This window comes from Rhinoderma darwinii, chromosome 4, assembly GCF_050947455.1.
Source record: "Rhinoderma darwinii isolate aRhiDar2 chromosome 4, aRhiDar2.hap1, whole genome shotgun sequence".
Taxonomy (NCBI): Eukaryota; Metazoa; Chordata; class Amphibia; order Anura; family Rhinodermatidae; genus Rhinoderma; species Rhinoderma darwinii.
The window spans coordinates 353,043,872-353,061,505 of NC_134690.1; the positions used below are offsets into that span (position 1 = coordinate 353,043,872).

The 17,634-nt window shown below is 41.3% G+C and overlaps 1 protein-coding gene across 4 annotated transcripts in view; it reads right to left on the bottom strand.

Moving 5' to 3' along the window:
* Window positions 1-17,634, bottom strand: part of RALGAPA2 (Ral GTPase activating protein catalytic subunit alpha 2) — a 283,670-nt gene that overhangs the window by 199,662 nt on the left and 66,374 nt on the right. For 3 of the 4 annotated variants that reach the window (XM_075862975.1, XM_075862974.1, XM_075862977.1), the window contains exons 17-21: window positions 12,004-12,144; window positions 10,720-10,854; window positions 8,094-8,188; window positions 7,603-7,693; window positions 6,739-6,915 (exon numbers count right to left, since the gene is read on the bottom strand). In XM_075862975.1, coding sequence (XP_075719090.1) covers window positions 6,739-6,915; window positions 7,603-7,693; window positions 8,094-8,188; window positions 10,720-10,854; window positions 12,004-12,144 — 639 coding nt within the window. The remainder of the gene's footprint in view (window positions 1-6,738; window positions 6,916-7,602; window positions 7,694-8,093; window positions 8,189-10,719; window positions 10,855-12,003; window positions 12,145-17,634) is intronic. The other variant, XM_075862976.1, reaches the window with a different exon arrangement.

Consider the following 17,634-nt stretch of genomic DNA (forward strand, 5'->3'; position numbering starts at 1 on the left):
CCTCGAAACTTCGATACGGTTTTAATACTCTGCATCCCCAAACGGTTCGATACCGTTATTTCATATATACTTAGCCGCACAGCTAAGTATAGTAACACATGAATGTATGAGAGCGGGGCTGCGGCCGTGTAATACAGTCATTGCCCCGCTCCTGAGTCCTGACAAGTGCACGGTCAGGATGATGCGATGCGGCCAGGCCTGCACTTATGAGCGGCGGCACGGAAGACAGAACATGGTGGGCGCACTGCAAAACACCCCCATGTTCTGTCTTCAGTGCCTGTGCACTATTATTAGTGCAGTGCCGGCCGCATCACCTCATGCTGACCGCGCGCGCACTTGTTGTCATGAGCGGGGCAATGGCTGTATTACACAACCGCAGCCCCGCTCTATAACGGCGGAGATCAGAGAAACCTCTCATCTCCGCAGCATTCAGGGGAATAACGGCGATCACATCTGACTGCAGCATTCAGGGGAAAATGAGAAGGGGGGATGCCCCTTGGATCGAATCATAGGAATCACTGTGACGTGACGGAGGGCCATACCATATATGGGCAGACAGTTCAGGGTCCATTGAAGGACTCCAGGGCTGTCCTACCATATTTCCTGTCAGGGCATACTTCGGTATGTCCAAACAACTGCCTGTATACTATCAGTACACAGGCTAATGTACTAGCATATAGATATATGCCAGTACGTTAAAGTTTAAAAATTAAGTAAAAACAATGTAATATTAAATTGAAAAAAATAGACACACCCCTTTTTTTACAATAAACATTAAAATAAGTCTCAATACATAAAATATACACACATTCGGTATTGGCGTGGCCGTAATAACCTTCACAACTATTTTTTTTGCGTCATTTATGGTGTGTACGCTGTAAAAAAATTAAATAAAAACTACTTTCTTTCACTTATTGTGGGGCACGAGGTGTGATGAATTTAACCTCCATGTACCTCACATTAATAGTAATTAACCCCATCATGTATCTCACACATTAACCCATTATGACTGAGAAACATGATTACTATTAATGTGAGGCACATTCAAAATTCATCACACCTCGCATCAGAAAACAGAGGAACTTGTTTATTTATTTATTTTTATTACTGTTGGCAAAGTATCCTTTTGGTATCGAAATCGCAATACTACACAAAGTATCGGTATCGAAGACCAAATTCTGGTATTGTGACATCCCTAATCGCAGGTCTATTTCCGTGCAGAAAAAATCCGCAACTTGTAGATAACATTTATTGAAATCTCCTTTACTTTTCTGGTATGTGCATTTGGCCTAAATGTAACCATTCTTTAAAGATCTTTCATTAAAAAAAAAGCACCAGTCACTAGTTGTCTATTTATAGCCTACTTTGAGTTGCATAGACCACTTCAGACAACTGTTTCTACAAAATTAACGGATTTAGATTTCTAGAGATAGCCCATTGTTTTTTTTTTAACTTTCCGTCATCATCATGTAGAAAGTTATAGGCATGGTAAGGGTTATAAAATAGCATTATAATGTTACAGAGGTAAATTACTTAAAATCATATATTAAACATTTGCAACCATAATTATACATATGACAGCAAAAGAAAACTGGGGAGAATTGCGAAGCTAAATACGCCAGAATTCGGGCTGAATCTGAACCAAAGAAATTGCCATTAATGCCCTGCGCCAGATTTATTATGTGTTTTGTATTTTTGCACCTCACTATGTATTTTTAAAAAGTGTCTAGTGGCTTAAAATGCACCAAAGTGAGCCAACATTTTTGCGCAAAATATTGGTCTGAAGTAAGCCAACCAAGAGGTGGTGTAAGGAAGAGAAAAAATTGTCCAACATGTCTAGTAAGATGCACAACATTTATTATACAGAATGCATCACTGTCATCCATATGGAGCATCTTCCGTCCGCTTGTTCTAGCTTTAACATGTCTAAGTTTAAGACCGTAATATTAAATCTGCCCCAACAATCTTGCAAATGCTTGCCTGAAATGAATAGACCACACTAAGCCTCAGCAAGAGCAGCTTACACATCATAGATTGTTTTTATTCGAATTGTTGAGCACAGCGTCCGTCTCTCACAGAAAGCCTATTTACCAGCTGAATGTGTAGCTTTCGAGTCTCTGAAAACATCATTTCAGGAGCGGAGAATCCGAACAAATACTCTCAAACTAAAGAAGTTTGGTGTCTTCTCCGACAATGCGGTGAAACAATACAAACCGTTGAATGTGCAGATGCTCTTACATGTGTCAGCAAGTCTCAGCTTTGCATTTGCCGGTGCCAAAATGAATAAGATAAGTGGTATCTTAAATGCTATACAGCAGTGCCAAGAACATGACAATGGAAGGATTCCTATTGACAAATAAATGCCACGTAGACTGGGTCGACTGCCGTCGATTTGCAGCCTCCTAGCACCTGTCAGCTCTACCTTACACTTTCTTATTAATGAGCGACTCGGAGCAGCAGCTGCTTAGGGTAAATTAAACTGCGTATCTAAAAGGACTCCACTCCGATCTATTGCACACAAGGAAGCGTATGAATATCTACAATGCCAATAAATAGAAACGGCATTCATCTTGCAGGTTATAGGAATACAAGATGCTAGGTGGTAAAGGGCACAGCAAGGAAAGATAACCGCGTCTATGTCAACAATGTAATTGAATGGGTTAAGTTACAATCCATGGATTGTGTATGTGTGAACACCTGCCAGCAGCTGCAGGTCTCTGTCGGAAGTCACGACTTTGAAGGTGTACAGTGCAGAAGCTTTGTCCAAAGCCCCATTGAAGCAGCTGAGCAAGATGCACACAAAACAGTCTTTTATTCCATTCTTTTTATAATCCCAATAAACCATGTTCTATAGCTTCCTGAGGCTGAACCCAGAAAATAATTTAAAACAGGAGTCTCAAACATGCGGCCCGCGGGGCACCAAAGCTCCCAAGACATCCTTAGGATAGCAGAGTGCAGTCCGAAGGAGGAGCGAGACACACAGCCCCTGTAGAAAGAGCCGTACACACCCCCCTGTAGAAAATGCCCCCTTCTGTAGATAGCACCCCACACAGTCCACGGTGGATAGTGCCACCCCCCCCCCCCCAGTTGAGGGCATCCCACACAGCTCTATTGGGGCTCCCTGTATGAGTGAAACAACCAGCAAGAGCATAGCCGCTCTTGCTGGGTTTTCCGCTCCAAGAGGTGACAGTCACGTCAGGGGCTCCTCCAGGGGTAGGGTGTGTGTGGCACCCTCTACAGGGGGCCCTGTGGCAATATCTAAAAAGGGGCTGCCCAATCTTGACATTCTAGTGTCTGCCAAACGCTGCCAACTGAGCAGCCAGACTGCATTTAGCGACAAACTGGAAAACTGGATTGTTAAAATAAGTACGTGGAGTAAACTCTCAAATTTCCAGTAACTTTAAACCTAGCGCGATTTTAAAAGTAATATAGTATTATTATAGTAATGTAGTATTATTGTAGTGATGTAGTATTATTGTAGTGATGTAGTATTATTATTATAGTAATTTCGTATTGTTATAGTAGTTCAAATAATTAATTGATTAACAATAATTTTGTATTGTATCAAACCATGAGGACACAGATACAATTGAATGTGGCAGTTGCTAGCGACGCCACCAGTCATGAGGGGGCCCGTGCAGCAGGGGGCCCTGAGATGATGGGACCGCCGCTGAGCAACCGTATTAAAACAGCTGATTACTGATCATAGGCGCCCTGTATGCCGGACAGCTGCAGAAGTGATCGTCTGGCATACAGGGCGCCTATCAGCAGTGATCAGCTGTTTTGATACGGCTGCTCTGCGGCACCCCCCCTTCCCTACATTGTAGTTGTGCCCGGAGCACATGCCCTGCCTGCCTGCCCCCCCCCCCCAGCTGGATTATGTTTAAGGAATTCTGATTATTGATCAGAGTTTTGCGGTGTTTACACATATGCGGTCAATTTGCGTTTTTTGCCATATTCATGCAATTTTTTTCTAAATCGTGCAAAAAAATGCTCCTTCAACCCGATGTATGAAAACGATATTCCTATATAATCCACAATTTCATTTGCCTGCTAAAATTGGTTGGTGCATTCCTTTGGTTTGGGTATTTCTTTAACATACGCACCTGTGAACATAGACATGTGTAGTATGCATCAACTCCTCAGATCTCACAGTGTTTTGAAGAGTATATTTTGTTTGCAAACTGGGGTCGGCTTGGGTACACCATTTTTGTCAATTTTTGCTTATAACCATTGTTTAATGCAAAGTTGCATAAAAGGTGGTTGTGTGTACAAATGACTACGTTGTATTTTATACACGGTATGTTGTGCACTCATGATATGCAGATATTCGAAGCATAGTAGCCGTTTTCCATGTGCAGTAAATATTTTTAACACATTTGTGGATGATGGTCAAATATTGCATGGCCTTTGTTTCAGCGTTGTTGAGAGCACAAGCTCTTATTGTCTGTGTGTGTAAACTTCTGCATGTATGCGAGTTGTAGGTGCAAAAGTATGTTACAATGCATTTAAAAAATATATATATGAATTCCGGTCTGTCAAAGTTACGTGAAGGTGGACATGGCTGCCAACAGCATGTCAAGACAACTACAATCGTCAGGTTGCCTGCTTTAAGAAATATAAAGGGTTTGAGTTGTTTAAATGTGTGTAATCCCTGTATTTTATAGGTGGTTTCTTTTTTCGATTTCCAAGAAAAAACAGCTGTAATTCCACACTAAAACTTCCGCTGGAAGACAAGCTCTCACTGCAGAGCCAGGGAAACCGCAGCTTGCATGGAGCAGAGGAGGGGGGACAATGACAGGAGCTTGCCAGCTCTAGGTGGAAGGGGATTGAGATCTCAAATTCTACTCATTTTAATATCAGGACGTAAAACTTTGGGGAAAGGATTATACAGCCATTTGTACACAAATTTTCAAAGCAAGTACACTAGCTTCATCAGGTCTAAAATATCTATTTAATAATGTATGCAGTTAGTTTTGTGAAATTTAGCGACACCCCCCCCCCCCCCCTTTAAAACCAGATTTTTGGTCTATTCAATGCTGGTGATTTTTTTGAAGATATGTGCACGTAGACATAGGCATAAGAACTCTGCCCATATTGAACTTTTATTTTTAGGTGTGTGGTGCATCTAATGTTCTGCTTGGATCACACTTTTCGCCACCAATAGAAATTTTTATGCATTTTTGAGGAAAAGTTGCATTTTGACACAAAATTGCATGATGGTGCCTGTGTGTATAAAGTGCAGAGTGACATTTTGACACTTTGCCAGGTGGCTACTTTCAGAAAATATATAGATATGGGGAATTAGTATGTTTTATTTATTTTTTGTCATTTATGTTTTATTTGAAACGTGTGAAAACTGTCCTACCCACCAGAAATGTCTAAATCCGCCTGGCAGTGAAAGGGTTAAAGAAAACCTTCCCTCTAAACCTCAAAATTTTGTAGGGAAAGCCAAACCTCCCACTTTCCCCGCACTACCAAGATTGGCCTACGGTTTGCAAATCCTTACACAAAAGAGCTGATTTAAAGGTCCCAATGCCTGCCTGTGACAAGGAGGCTAAAAAGGTATTATCGGTAAAATAACTTCCTTGATTGACATACACAAATAGTTGCTCTCAGCACTATTTGTGATGGTGTTGACCCTGCTGAGCCTCCACTTTGTAAAGACCCTTTTACACCGGTCAATGCTCAGGGAAATGATCTTGATGTTTGCCTTGTGTAAAAAGTGGAAAGATCAGCCAATGAACGAGCAGTCACCCGTTCATCGGCTCATTTATACGGCCCATAAAAAATGGGCACCCATTAGCAGAACTTCTCCCAGCGTAAACAGGGAAATTAGCTGTTGACATAAAAGGAAAGATATGAGAGTGAAATAGTAACAATCGTTCGTCCCCATAAAAGGACCTTTAGTCAGAGAAATTAATTAATTGGTGAGCACCTTCTCCTGTTCGTAGCCCAGACTGGAACACCTTAACAAGTCTTGCTGTACAAGGACCTCATACAAATAGCAGCAAATATCTCAGCTTTCTGGACCCCTGTGGCTATGTGAACTCTCTTTCCATAGGAGACGACGCAAAAATCATGACAATGATGTGAAAGAAGCAGGTAAATAAAGGTCTAAACATGTAAACTATTTAGAGGGGTAGAAGACCATTTTCCTTTTATTCAGACGTACCACAATAAAAAAAAAAATAGAATAAAAAAATAGACTAGATAGAATAGTAGAGAGCACAACAATTAATTTACCTGCCTAGATTAAGACCATGATTAAGACCATGAGCAAACTGTCAGGTTAGGCGGTGTTAACACCAGGTTCGGTGTGCCTACATTTGTCATCCGTAGATCCGTTATTTCTTTTTACAGTATAGGAAAGTGCAGGCTGAAAAAAAACAACTATTCTGCGCCACTTTCCTATAAAGTCGGCCACTGCAAAATGCCGTATATCACGTGGTATTTGGCTTTTTATTTCTTCTCCCAAATAGGGGCATAAGTATGTCTTACTTTGGGAGGTATGCTGGTAACATGATGTGAACAGAGCCTTAACTTGACACAGGTGAGCCTCTGCTATGTCCCACCGAATGCGTCATCCTACATCCTTTTAAGAAGCATTAGGTGAGACATTTTTAACAAAAAACTAGTCCTATGGGGATGACTGAATACTATTGGAGCTTATAAATACTCCAGTAAAGGGAGTGAAAATTTTACTTGTTTCACAAAACCCGACAAAACAAAAAGTACCTGTCAGAGGAGCTGCAGGATCGGCAGACGTGAGCTGCAGCCACTGTCGTGTATCATGATCGATAGCCATATCAGTAGGTGTAGTGATCTCAGACTCGTCCTCACAGTTCAGCCATGGCATTAGATATTCTGCTTCCCGGCTGTATCCATTCATCACATCACTGCTGACACTGTCACCTGCATTAAAGTTTATAAGCAATCAACAATTCTTAAAGGGAAACTCTGCCGTTTTATGAAATTTTACAATAGGCCACAATTTACGTATACATAAAAAGTTTAGTAACTATGTAAATAATTTGCTTTACTTATTTTGTACCACTTTTTAAGTAAGAGAGATTTTATTGGCTGTTCAGAGAAAGAGCAAAATTTCGAATTGTGCTGGACTCCAAGATGCAGGAGTCAGCAGGAAGAAAGATCGCAGCCGGTTACGGTCATGTCCTCCCTCTCTGACCCCAGGGGGGTGATACAGAAACTTTTCTTCATGTTATTCCCCATTCTTATTGAGAGAATATGTGCTCTCCGATGTCTGTCGTCACATTTAGGGGGCCTTTGATTTGTTCAGTTCTGGTGAACATGTGAAGATACGTGCATGTAGACATAGAAATAAGTGGTATGTATCAACTTTTTGGGAAGTGTTCCGCATTTTAGGGTCAGATTTTTTTTTTAACCATACACATGAATTTCTATGCATTTTTTACGAAATGTTATGCTCCCATAAGTGTTGGATGGCAGTTTGACAATGTGCCAGGTGTCGCCTTTTAGAGGATATTTTGGCTTCACCGGTGTGATCTTCGCACATGTATCAATAGAAAATAAGTGTTGTTCTTTAAATCTTAAAAAAGGAACATGGGATTTTTTTATTACCTCGCTCATGATCAGAATTTCTCCCATTTGAATGCTGAGAATCTGCATGCCACTCTAATTCTGCTGGACTGCTACTCCTCCGAATCATTATCTGGAAGAAAAAAAAAACAGAAATGCTCATTGTGGACAGCTTTTTATTTGGGTTTTCTGCTTTTATGCTACGACTCGGACATTCTGTAAAGTTAATTCTGGTAAATGCCTCAAAAAAAGAAGTAATTTATAAAAAAAACAAAAACACAAAACTATACTTTGGGACCGGATTAGTGCATGATTATTGAACAATCTTAAAAAAAAAATTAGAAATATAAAAATTAATGTCTAAGGGTAAAGAGCTTTTAAGAAGTCAATTTAAAATTAAATGCTAACATAAAAGGCTTCACTACGTTCCCCCCATCCAAAATCAGAGGCAGAGACAAGTGCTGAACTCTCAGAATTTCTAGACTATGTGATAGAAGAGTAAAGGGATTTTACTGTATATGTAGATCTCTTACCACTGGCCCATCCACGTCTTTCGCCATGCAATCAGCGGTTTCTTGTGCAGAGATCGAGTCCACTGAACATTCAATAGTGTTTTCGTTTTTCTGATCTGTAAGAGTTTAAAAATAAAAGGTTAGTAAACAAACACACATTATATATATATATATATATATATGAATGGAGCCCTGACGGGAACCCATGAATGGAGCCCTGACGGGAACCCATGAATGGAGCCCTGACGGGAACCCATGAATGGAGCCCTGACGGGAACCCATGAATGGAGCCCTGACGGGAACCCATGAATGGAGCCCTGACGGGAACCCATGAATGGAGCCCTGACGGGAACCCACGAATGGAGCCCTGACGGGAACCCACGAATGGAGCCCTGACGGGAACCCACGAATGGAGCCCTGACGGGAACCCACGAATGGAGCCCTGACGGGAACCCACGAATGGAGCCCTGACGGGAACCCACGAATGGAGCCCTGACGGGAACCCACGAATGGAGCCCTGACGGGAACCCACGAATGGAGCCCTGACGGGAACCCACGAATGGAGCCCTGACGGGAACCCACGAATGGAGCCCTGACGGGAACCCACGAATGGAGCCCTGACGGGAACCCACGAATGGAGCCCTGACGCAGACGAAGCCTAATATATTTAGCCATTTAGAGGTGGACTTGCTAGCATGCTTCGGATCATTGTCCGTCTGCATAACCCAACTGCGCTTGAGCATAAGGTGACAGGCAGAAAGTCTCCTTCAGGATTTTCTGATAGAGAGCAGAATTCATGGTTACATCAATTATGACAAGTCATCCAGGTCCAGCAGAAGCAAAGCAGCCCCAGACTATCACACCACCATCACGTTTGACTGTTGGCATGATGTTCTTATGGTGTTAGCTGTAAGCCAGATGTAACAAATTCATGTCTTCCAAAAAGTTCCACCTTGACTCATCAGTCCACAGATTACTAACCCAAAAGCCTTGGGGGTCATCTAGATGTTTTTAGGCACATGCGAGACAAGAGTTTGTGCTTTTGTTCAGCAATGGTTTGTGCCTTGCAACTCTCCCATTGATGCAATTTTGCCCAGTGTCTTTCTTATTATAGATTTGGGTGCATTAATCTTAACTGGTTTACCACTGTACAAGTTCTCTCTATTTGTGGATAATTGCTCTTTCTTTGGTTCGATGAAGTCCCTGAGCCTTAGCAATGGCTTCTGTATTTGAATTTTTTTAGAACGTGGCATCATGTAAAGCTTTTTTAATCCTGCTTTACATTTCCAGACAGGTTCTATTTAAGTGATGTTTGGATTCAACATGTCTGGCAATAATCATGACTGGGTGTGACTAGTGGCATTGAACCCAATTGTCAATTTCATTTGGTTAACTGCTTGATTTAGTAGATAACCAAACATATATATGTTTTTAGGCTTCTAGGACTTTTAAGGCAGCGCAGTCAATCACGAGGGATGCATGGACTCACAGGCTCTCTCTAGGAGTCCTGGCAGCCTTTAAGCAGATGTTTACATGAAAATAATGAACCATGAAGAAAAATCTATATTGCTGAGTACAGATTATCCCTCTTTATTCTATGCAGCCTTCAGATAGGATAGCCTACAAGACATGACAGATGACGGGGACCCTGAGATCTCAATGAGCGCTGTGTATTTGAACAGGGGCATCGGCAGCACCGTTGCCTCTGTCCTCTATTGGTCCCGGTGATCATGTGACTGGTCACATGATCGCCAGGATGCCGCTAGTGGCAGACTGCTTACTAGACCCAGCACAGCCCTACTCGTGACAATAGTCACTATGAGAGGGCTGATTTCCCCGGTAACTAGGGCTGCTGTGCAGCTCCAGTTACAGTGGAAAAGCATGGTGTAAAAGAAAAAAAAAAAAAAAAGTCTCCCAAAGGTCTTTTCTGACATATGCGGGACAGACCATAGTAATAAAAAAAAAAAAGTAAAATAAAGTGCAAATTTTTTTTTTTATAATACACATAAAATCCCCACCCCCAAAAAAATTTTGTTGTCCCCCCCCCGCCAATTATTGTCATAACGCTAGCGCTGAGCCAATTACCCTAATATAGACATGTAATATATTACAATTTACAGTAGACAATGACTATCACAAATAAAAAGGTCTATTTTAGGGTAAAACTATGTTATTACCAAAAAAACATAGCTGAAATGTAAAAAAGCTTATTTTTTTTACTATGATTTTCAAACTTTAAGCCTAAAAATTCTAAAATAGCAAAAAGAATGTGTATAAAAATGGTAAAAAAAAAAATAAACCTGCAAGGTCTACGGAAAAAACAACGCAAAAATCACGTAGTTAGCCCAACAAATAAAAAAGTTATAGCCGTTTAACTAACAAGTGCTAAAAAGGGCTAAACGGTGTCTGGTCCTGAAGGGTCAAAATAGCCCAGTCCTGAACTGGTTAAAGAAAGTGTTGACATGAGATATATTGTAATTTGAGTTATGACCCTTCACACTCATGTATAAATTATCAAATTATCACATAATTCACAGGAATAAAATAACCTACGCCAAACATTCTTACATGCAAGCTGTATATAAAAAGGCAGAAACGTTAAATGCATTGTATCCATAGCAGAGATGCAGGATAGGAAACAGCTCACCTTGCAATGAGTCAGGACATGACTGCTCTGTTATATCAGATGTACTGCTACAGCGGGTAAGCTCCTGGGGTTCCGGATAGCCGACCCCTCCAGATTCACAGCCAGCTTCCTGTGGCTGCTGCATCTCATCCACTTCTAAAAAAAAAAAAAAAAAGATTCATGCAAAAATTAGTTAAACTACAATAGAATATTGATATGAATATCGCTTAAATCTAAACACACATAGAAACACAGAAAATTGACGACACAAAAAAGCCACATGATCCATCTAGTCTTCTAGATATATGATATATTTATCCCAGTTATGTTTCAATTCACTTACTGTTGATTTTCCAACCACATCTGTAGAAGTTTATTCCAAGCATCTACTACTCTTTCAGTTCTATAATATTTTCGGACATTGCTTCCCCACAGCTCACTTCAGATTATACCCCCTTGTTATTATTGGGTTTAGTTGCCTATTAAAAACACTTTCCTCATGAACCTTTATTTACACCTTTAACATATTTAAAGGTTTCGATCATGCCTCTCCTTTACTCAAGGCTACACGTAAAAAGGTTTCTAAGTCTCTCCTGCACCATTTTTATAGCCTGTCCTTGTACCCGTTCTGTTATCAATGTCTTTTTATAGGAGGTGTCCAGAACTGAACACCGTATCCAATTCTGTCAATTTTTCCCGCTGAACGTGGAACCTACATAAAAGAAGTTATTTGATTTGGACAACTCTATTACAGATTGTGCATCGCTCATCACAGGACATCTTGCTGTTGGCAGTCCCCGCAAACAGCTGATATCTGTGGGGGAACCGCTGTGTAAGTGCCCAGCACAACTGGCAGGAAAACACAGCGTTATAGGAAGTGCAGTAAAATCTCTGTTTTTATTGAACGCCCTGACGTCCTCCAGAACCCAGTGTCAAGGGACACGATTAGCTCAACATACCCTAATGGGAGATATGACAATGTGGTGCCTAAAGCAAAACCAACATTTACTGTATCTAAATTGATGGTTATGGCTATTTCAAACACAATAACCTCACTAAAAAAATCTTGCATTCGAAAATGGACACTTCTGAATGCATGGGTAATTTTCAACAACAATATCGATTTCATATTATAAATTATACACGACAACACAATAAAAACAAAAATAGGAGATGCAAGATTCTAAATCAGTTTAGACTGGACAGAAAGGAAGACCGTGTTAGATTGCTAGATAAAGAAAAGAGTATAACCTAGCATAGTAGAGCTGGAAGTAATGAGAAAAGAAGGAGCGTTAGATACAGTACCTGAAAGTTTCTGAGAGCAAGAAGCATAAGAGATACCAGGTAAGAGAGAGCTCACAGTGTGAAGGAGATGTGGAACACTTTTAGCAGCTGGCAAAGCCTCATACAGATGAACACAGTTGCTGATAGACTGACTTCGTTTGGCTTTTAGAGAAGAGAAGTAGAGGGAATGAGAAAACATCAAATAAAGAGTCAAAAAAGTGTCAAATATCCAACAATATTTTAATAACCAGAGCTGAAAAGCTGTAAAAAATAAATACATTTTTAAAAAAACAGGTAAGAAAGACACTGGGAGATTTAGCCTTAGGCTGGCAATACACATTAGATGTAGGTTGGACGAACTCGCCAATTTCGACGGGACTGGCAAACAATCTGATGTGTATGGCGGCGTCCCGACTCTCCTTCCGACGGCAGACATCAAGGGAGAGAAGTGTCAGGTATGATGAATTTCAACATGCCTGATCCTTTTGTTTGTTTGGAGATAAGACGCTCCCGGAGGTGTCTGGCAATGGATTTCTCCCTGAGAACACATGCCTGCTCAGCCGAAATGAGCGTGCATGTGTATAGAGTAGTCGTTAGTATTTGCTGCTGGCCGAACGATCGTTCGGCCAACAGCTATCTACTAAGGCTTCATTCACATCTGCATCAGAGCTCTTTTCTGACGTTCCGTCTGAGCTTTCCGTCAGAATGGAGCCCTGACTGAAACGGACAGAAACCATAGGTTTCTATTTCCATCACCATTGATTTCAATGGTGACGGATCCGGTGCCAACGGTTTGTTTCAGTTGTGCAAGGGTTCCATCGTTTTGATGGAATGAATACCGTAGGAGATTATGGTATTCATTCCGTCAAAACGACAGAACCCTTGCACAACTGAGACAAATGGAAACCGTTGGCACTGGATCCGTCACCATTGAAATCAATGGTGATGCAAACAGAAACCTATGGTTTCCAATTGTTTCAGTCAGGGTCCTGTTCGCACGGGAAGCTCCGACGGAACATCAGAACGGGACCCTGACGCAGATGTGAACGAAGCGTAACGTATATGGCCAACCTAAGTCTTTATAGTTGGATAGACCTCAAGTTGTTTAACTATGAGGTCCTGGGCCTAATGCAAAATCTATAACAGCCCCCCCCCCCCTTACTGTCACATGTAATTAATAATACAGCCAATTCTGCATTCCCTATAGCTTATGCCCAGGCAGGCCACAGTTTAATTAAATAACGACAAGAAAATATATATGCAGTGGATATAAAAAGTCTACACATTCCTGTTAAACTGCCAGTTTTTGTCATGTCAAAAAATCAGTCCAAGATGAATCATTTCAGAACTTTTTCCACCTTTAACCCCTTAAGGACGCAGCCTAGTTTGGGCCTTAAGGCTCAGAGCCCATTTTTCAAATCTGACATATTTCACTTTATGTGGTAATAACGTCGGAATGCTTAAACCTATTGAAGCGATTCCGAGATTGTTTTCTCGTGACACTTTGGGCTTCATGTTCGTGGTAAAATTTGGTCGATATATTCAGTCTTTATTTGAGAAAAATTGCAAAATTTAGAGAAAATTTAGAAAAAATAGCATTTTTCAGAATTTAAATGCATCTGCTTGAAAAACAGACGGTTATACCACCCAAAATAGTTACTAGTTCACATTTCCCATATGTCTACTTTAGATTGGCATCGTTTTTTGAACATTATTTTATTTTTCTTGGACGTTACAAGGCTTAGAACATAAACAGCAATTTCTCATATTTTTAAGAAAATTTCAAAAGCCATTTTTTTAAGGTACCTGTTCAGTTCTGAAGTGGCTTTGAGGGGCCTATGTATTAGAAATCCCCCATAAAGCACCCCATTTTAAAAACTAGACCCCTCAAAGTATTCAAAACAGCATTTAGAAAGTTTTTTAACCCTTCAGGCATTTCACAGGAATTAAAGCACAGTGGAGGTGAAATTTGCAAATTTCGTTTTTCTTTCTGAATTTCAATTTTATTCTATTTTTTTTCTGTAACAAAGAAGGTTTTACCAGAGAAACACAACTAAATATGTATTGTCCAGATTCTTCAGTTTTTAGAAATGTCCCACATGTGGCTCTAGTGCGCTCGTGGACTAAAACACAAGCCCCAGAAGCAAAGAAGCACCTAGTGCATTTTGGTGGTGCTTTTTTATTAGCATATATTTTAGGCAGCATGCCAGGTTTGAAGAGGTGTTGAGGTGCCAAAACAGTAGGAATCCCCCAAAACTGACCCCATTTTGGAAACTGCACCCCTCAAGGAATTAATTTATGGTTATTGTTACAATTTTGACCCCGTAGTTTTTTCACAGCGCGTATTTGAATTGGGCTGTGAAATTAAAAGAATGACAATTTTTCCAATAAGATGTCATTTTTGATCAGAATTTCTTATTTTCACAGGGAACAAAATGCCCCATTTTGTTGCCCAATTTGTCCTGAGTGCGGCAATACCCTATTTGTGGCCATAAACTGCCGTTTGGGCCCATGGGAGGTATTAGAAGGAAAGGAGCGCTATGTGTTCTTTGGAGCCCAGATTTTGCTGGATTGGTTTTCGGGTGCCATGTCGCATTTGCAGAGCCCCAAAGGTATCAAAGCAATGCAAACCCACCAGAAGTGACCCCATTTTGGAAACTACACCCCTCAAGGAATTCATTTATGGGTGTTGTGACCATTTAGACTCCACAGTTTTTTCACAGAATTTATTTGAATTGGGCTGTGAATTCAAAAAAATGAAATTTTTTCCAATAAGAGGTAGTTTTGGCTCAAAATTTCTTATTTTCACAAGGAGTAAAATACCCCAATTTGTTGCCCAATTTGTCCTGAGTGCGGCAATAGCCCATTTGTGGTGATAAACTGCCGTTTGGGCCCATGGGAGGCCTCAGAAGGAAAGGAGCGCTATGTGTTCTTTGGAGCCCAGATTTTGCTGGATTGGTTTTCGGGTGCCATGTCGCATTTGCAGAGCCCCAAAGGTATCAAAGCAATGGAAACCCACCAGAAGTGACCCCATTTTGGAAACTACACCCCTCAAAGAATTTATTTATGGGTGTTGTGACCATTTAGACCCCACAGTTTTTTCACAGAATTTATTTGAATTGGGCTGTGAATTAAAAAAAAAAATATTTTTTCCAATAAGAGGTAGTTTTGGCTCAAAATTTCTTATTTTCACAAGGAATAAAATACCGCATTTTGTTGCCCAATTTGTCCTGAGTGTGGCAATACCCTATTTGTGGTGATAAACTGCCGTTTGGGCCCATGGGAGGGCTCAGAAGGAAAGGACCACCATGTGGCCTACTGGAAATTTTCTGGTGCTAAGTCGAGTGTGCAGAAGCCCCTGAGGTATCAGTACAGTTGAAACCCCCGAGAAGTGACCCCATTTTAAAAACGACACCCCTTAAGGAATTCATCTAGAGGTGTAGTGAGCATTTTGACCCCACAGGTATTGTGTAAAAGATAATGCGCAGCAGATGGTGCAGAGTGAGATTTGCAATTTTCTATATATATGCCATGTCAGTGTCCGATATATTGTGCCCAGCATGTGCCACCGGAGACATACACCCCATAAACTGTAATGTGGGCTCTCCCGGGTACGGCAATACCCTACATGTGGCTGTTATTAGCTGCCTGGGCACACGGCAGGGCTCAGAAGGAAAGGACCACCATTTGGCCTACTGGAGCTTTTCTGGTGCTAAGTCTTGTACGCAGAAGCCCCTAAGGTACCAGTACAGTTGAAACCCCCAAGAAGTGACCCTGTTTTAAAATCTACACCCCTTAAGGCATTCATCTAGAGGTGTAGTGAGCATTTTGACCCCACAGGTATTGTGTAAAAGATAATGTGCAGCAGTTGGTACAGAGTGAAATTTGCAATTTTCTAAACATATATGCCAATTCAGTGTCCGATATATTGTGCCCAGCATGCGCCACCGGAGATATACACCTCATAAACTGTAATGTTGGCTCTCCCGGGTACGGCAATACCCTACATGTGGCTGTTATCAGCTGCCTGGGCACACAGCAGGGCTCAGAGGGGAAAGATGAGGAGGGGTAAGCTGTGCGAAGTGGATCAGAGCGAGTAAAACTGGGGTAAATTAAAAATAAAGGGATGTATGATAAATTTTAAAACACTCTTTCATACAGAGCTCTGGTTTTTCGGGACACGCGTCACATTGATATATTGTGTCCTTCCTTATCCCCCTCTTATAGCAGACTCTGCACCTCTTTTGACTTTTTCCCTTCTTGCCAGTTTGGGGAACTTCTCCTAAAAAGTGTTGCCCTGGTACGATGCCTGTGGCCCCGCTTCCAGAAGTACTGTAAGGCTTCAGGACTTGATCTGACAAGTCCACCCCTCCCATGTACCTATTGTAGTCCAGGATGCAGTCTGGTTTGGGGGTCTCTGTACTGGTACCTCGTACAGGTACATGGGTACTGGTGTGGCATCTCTCTTGTCCTTGTACTTGACACACAATATGTTGCTGCTAGAATGTGCCCTGCTCTCACCTCTTCTGAGTGTTTGCCCAAGCAGAGTCTTAGGGAGGCCTCTCAGGTTTCTTCTAGCAGTGCCGCATGCCGCAGGACTTCTGGAAGCGAGGCAGTTGAAGAGTGGGACGCTGGTATAAAAATTATCCAGGTAGAGGTGGTAACCCTGGTCCAGCAGTGGGTGCACCAAATCCCACACAATTTTTGTATTAACTCCCAGTAAGGGGGGGCATTCTGGGGGCTGAGTACTGGTGTCCTTCCCTTTATATATCCTAAATTTGTAGGTATACCCTGATGCACTCTCGCACAGCTCATACATCTTCACGCCATACCTTGCCCTCTTACCCGGCAGGTACTCGCGGAATTGAAGCCTCCCTTTCAAATGTACCAGGGATTCATCTATAGAAATACACTTCTCGGGGGTGAATGCTGGGAAAACCGGGCACTGAAATGGTCTAATAGGGGTCTCCGTTTATACAAACGGTCAAAACTGGGGTCATCTCGGGGTGGGTACGGCTCATTATGAGTATAATGTAAGAAGCGAAGTATTGCCTCATTTTTATTTTATTTTTTAGTTTCCAGCTCAGTTCTGAAGTTGCTTTGAGGGGCCCATATATTAGACACCCTTATCAAACACCCCATTTCAGAAACTAGACCCCTCAAAGTATTCACAACAGCATTTAAAAAGTTTATTAACCCTATAGGTGTTTCACAGGAATTTAGAGCAAAGTAGAGGTGACATTTAATTAATTTAATTTAATTTATTAGGCACCATGTCCGGTTTGAAGAGGTCTTGTGGTGCTAAAACAGTGGAAACCCCCTAAAAGTGACCCCTTTTTGAAAACTAGAGACCTTGAGGAATCCATTGTAGTTTTCTTGGGGTGCATGCGACTTTTTGATCAGTTTTTATTCTAATTTTAGGTGGCGTGGGGACTAAAAAAACAGCAATTTTACTATTGTTTTTTATTCAATTTTTTTTACAGCGTTCACCGTGTGCTATAAATGACACATTCACTTTATTCTGCGTGGCGATACGATTACGGCGATACCAGATGTTTATATTTTTTTTATGTCTTATGGCGTTTGCACAATAAAATACGTTTTGTAAAATATCATTTACTTTTTGTGTTACCTTATTCTAAGAGCCATAAC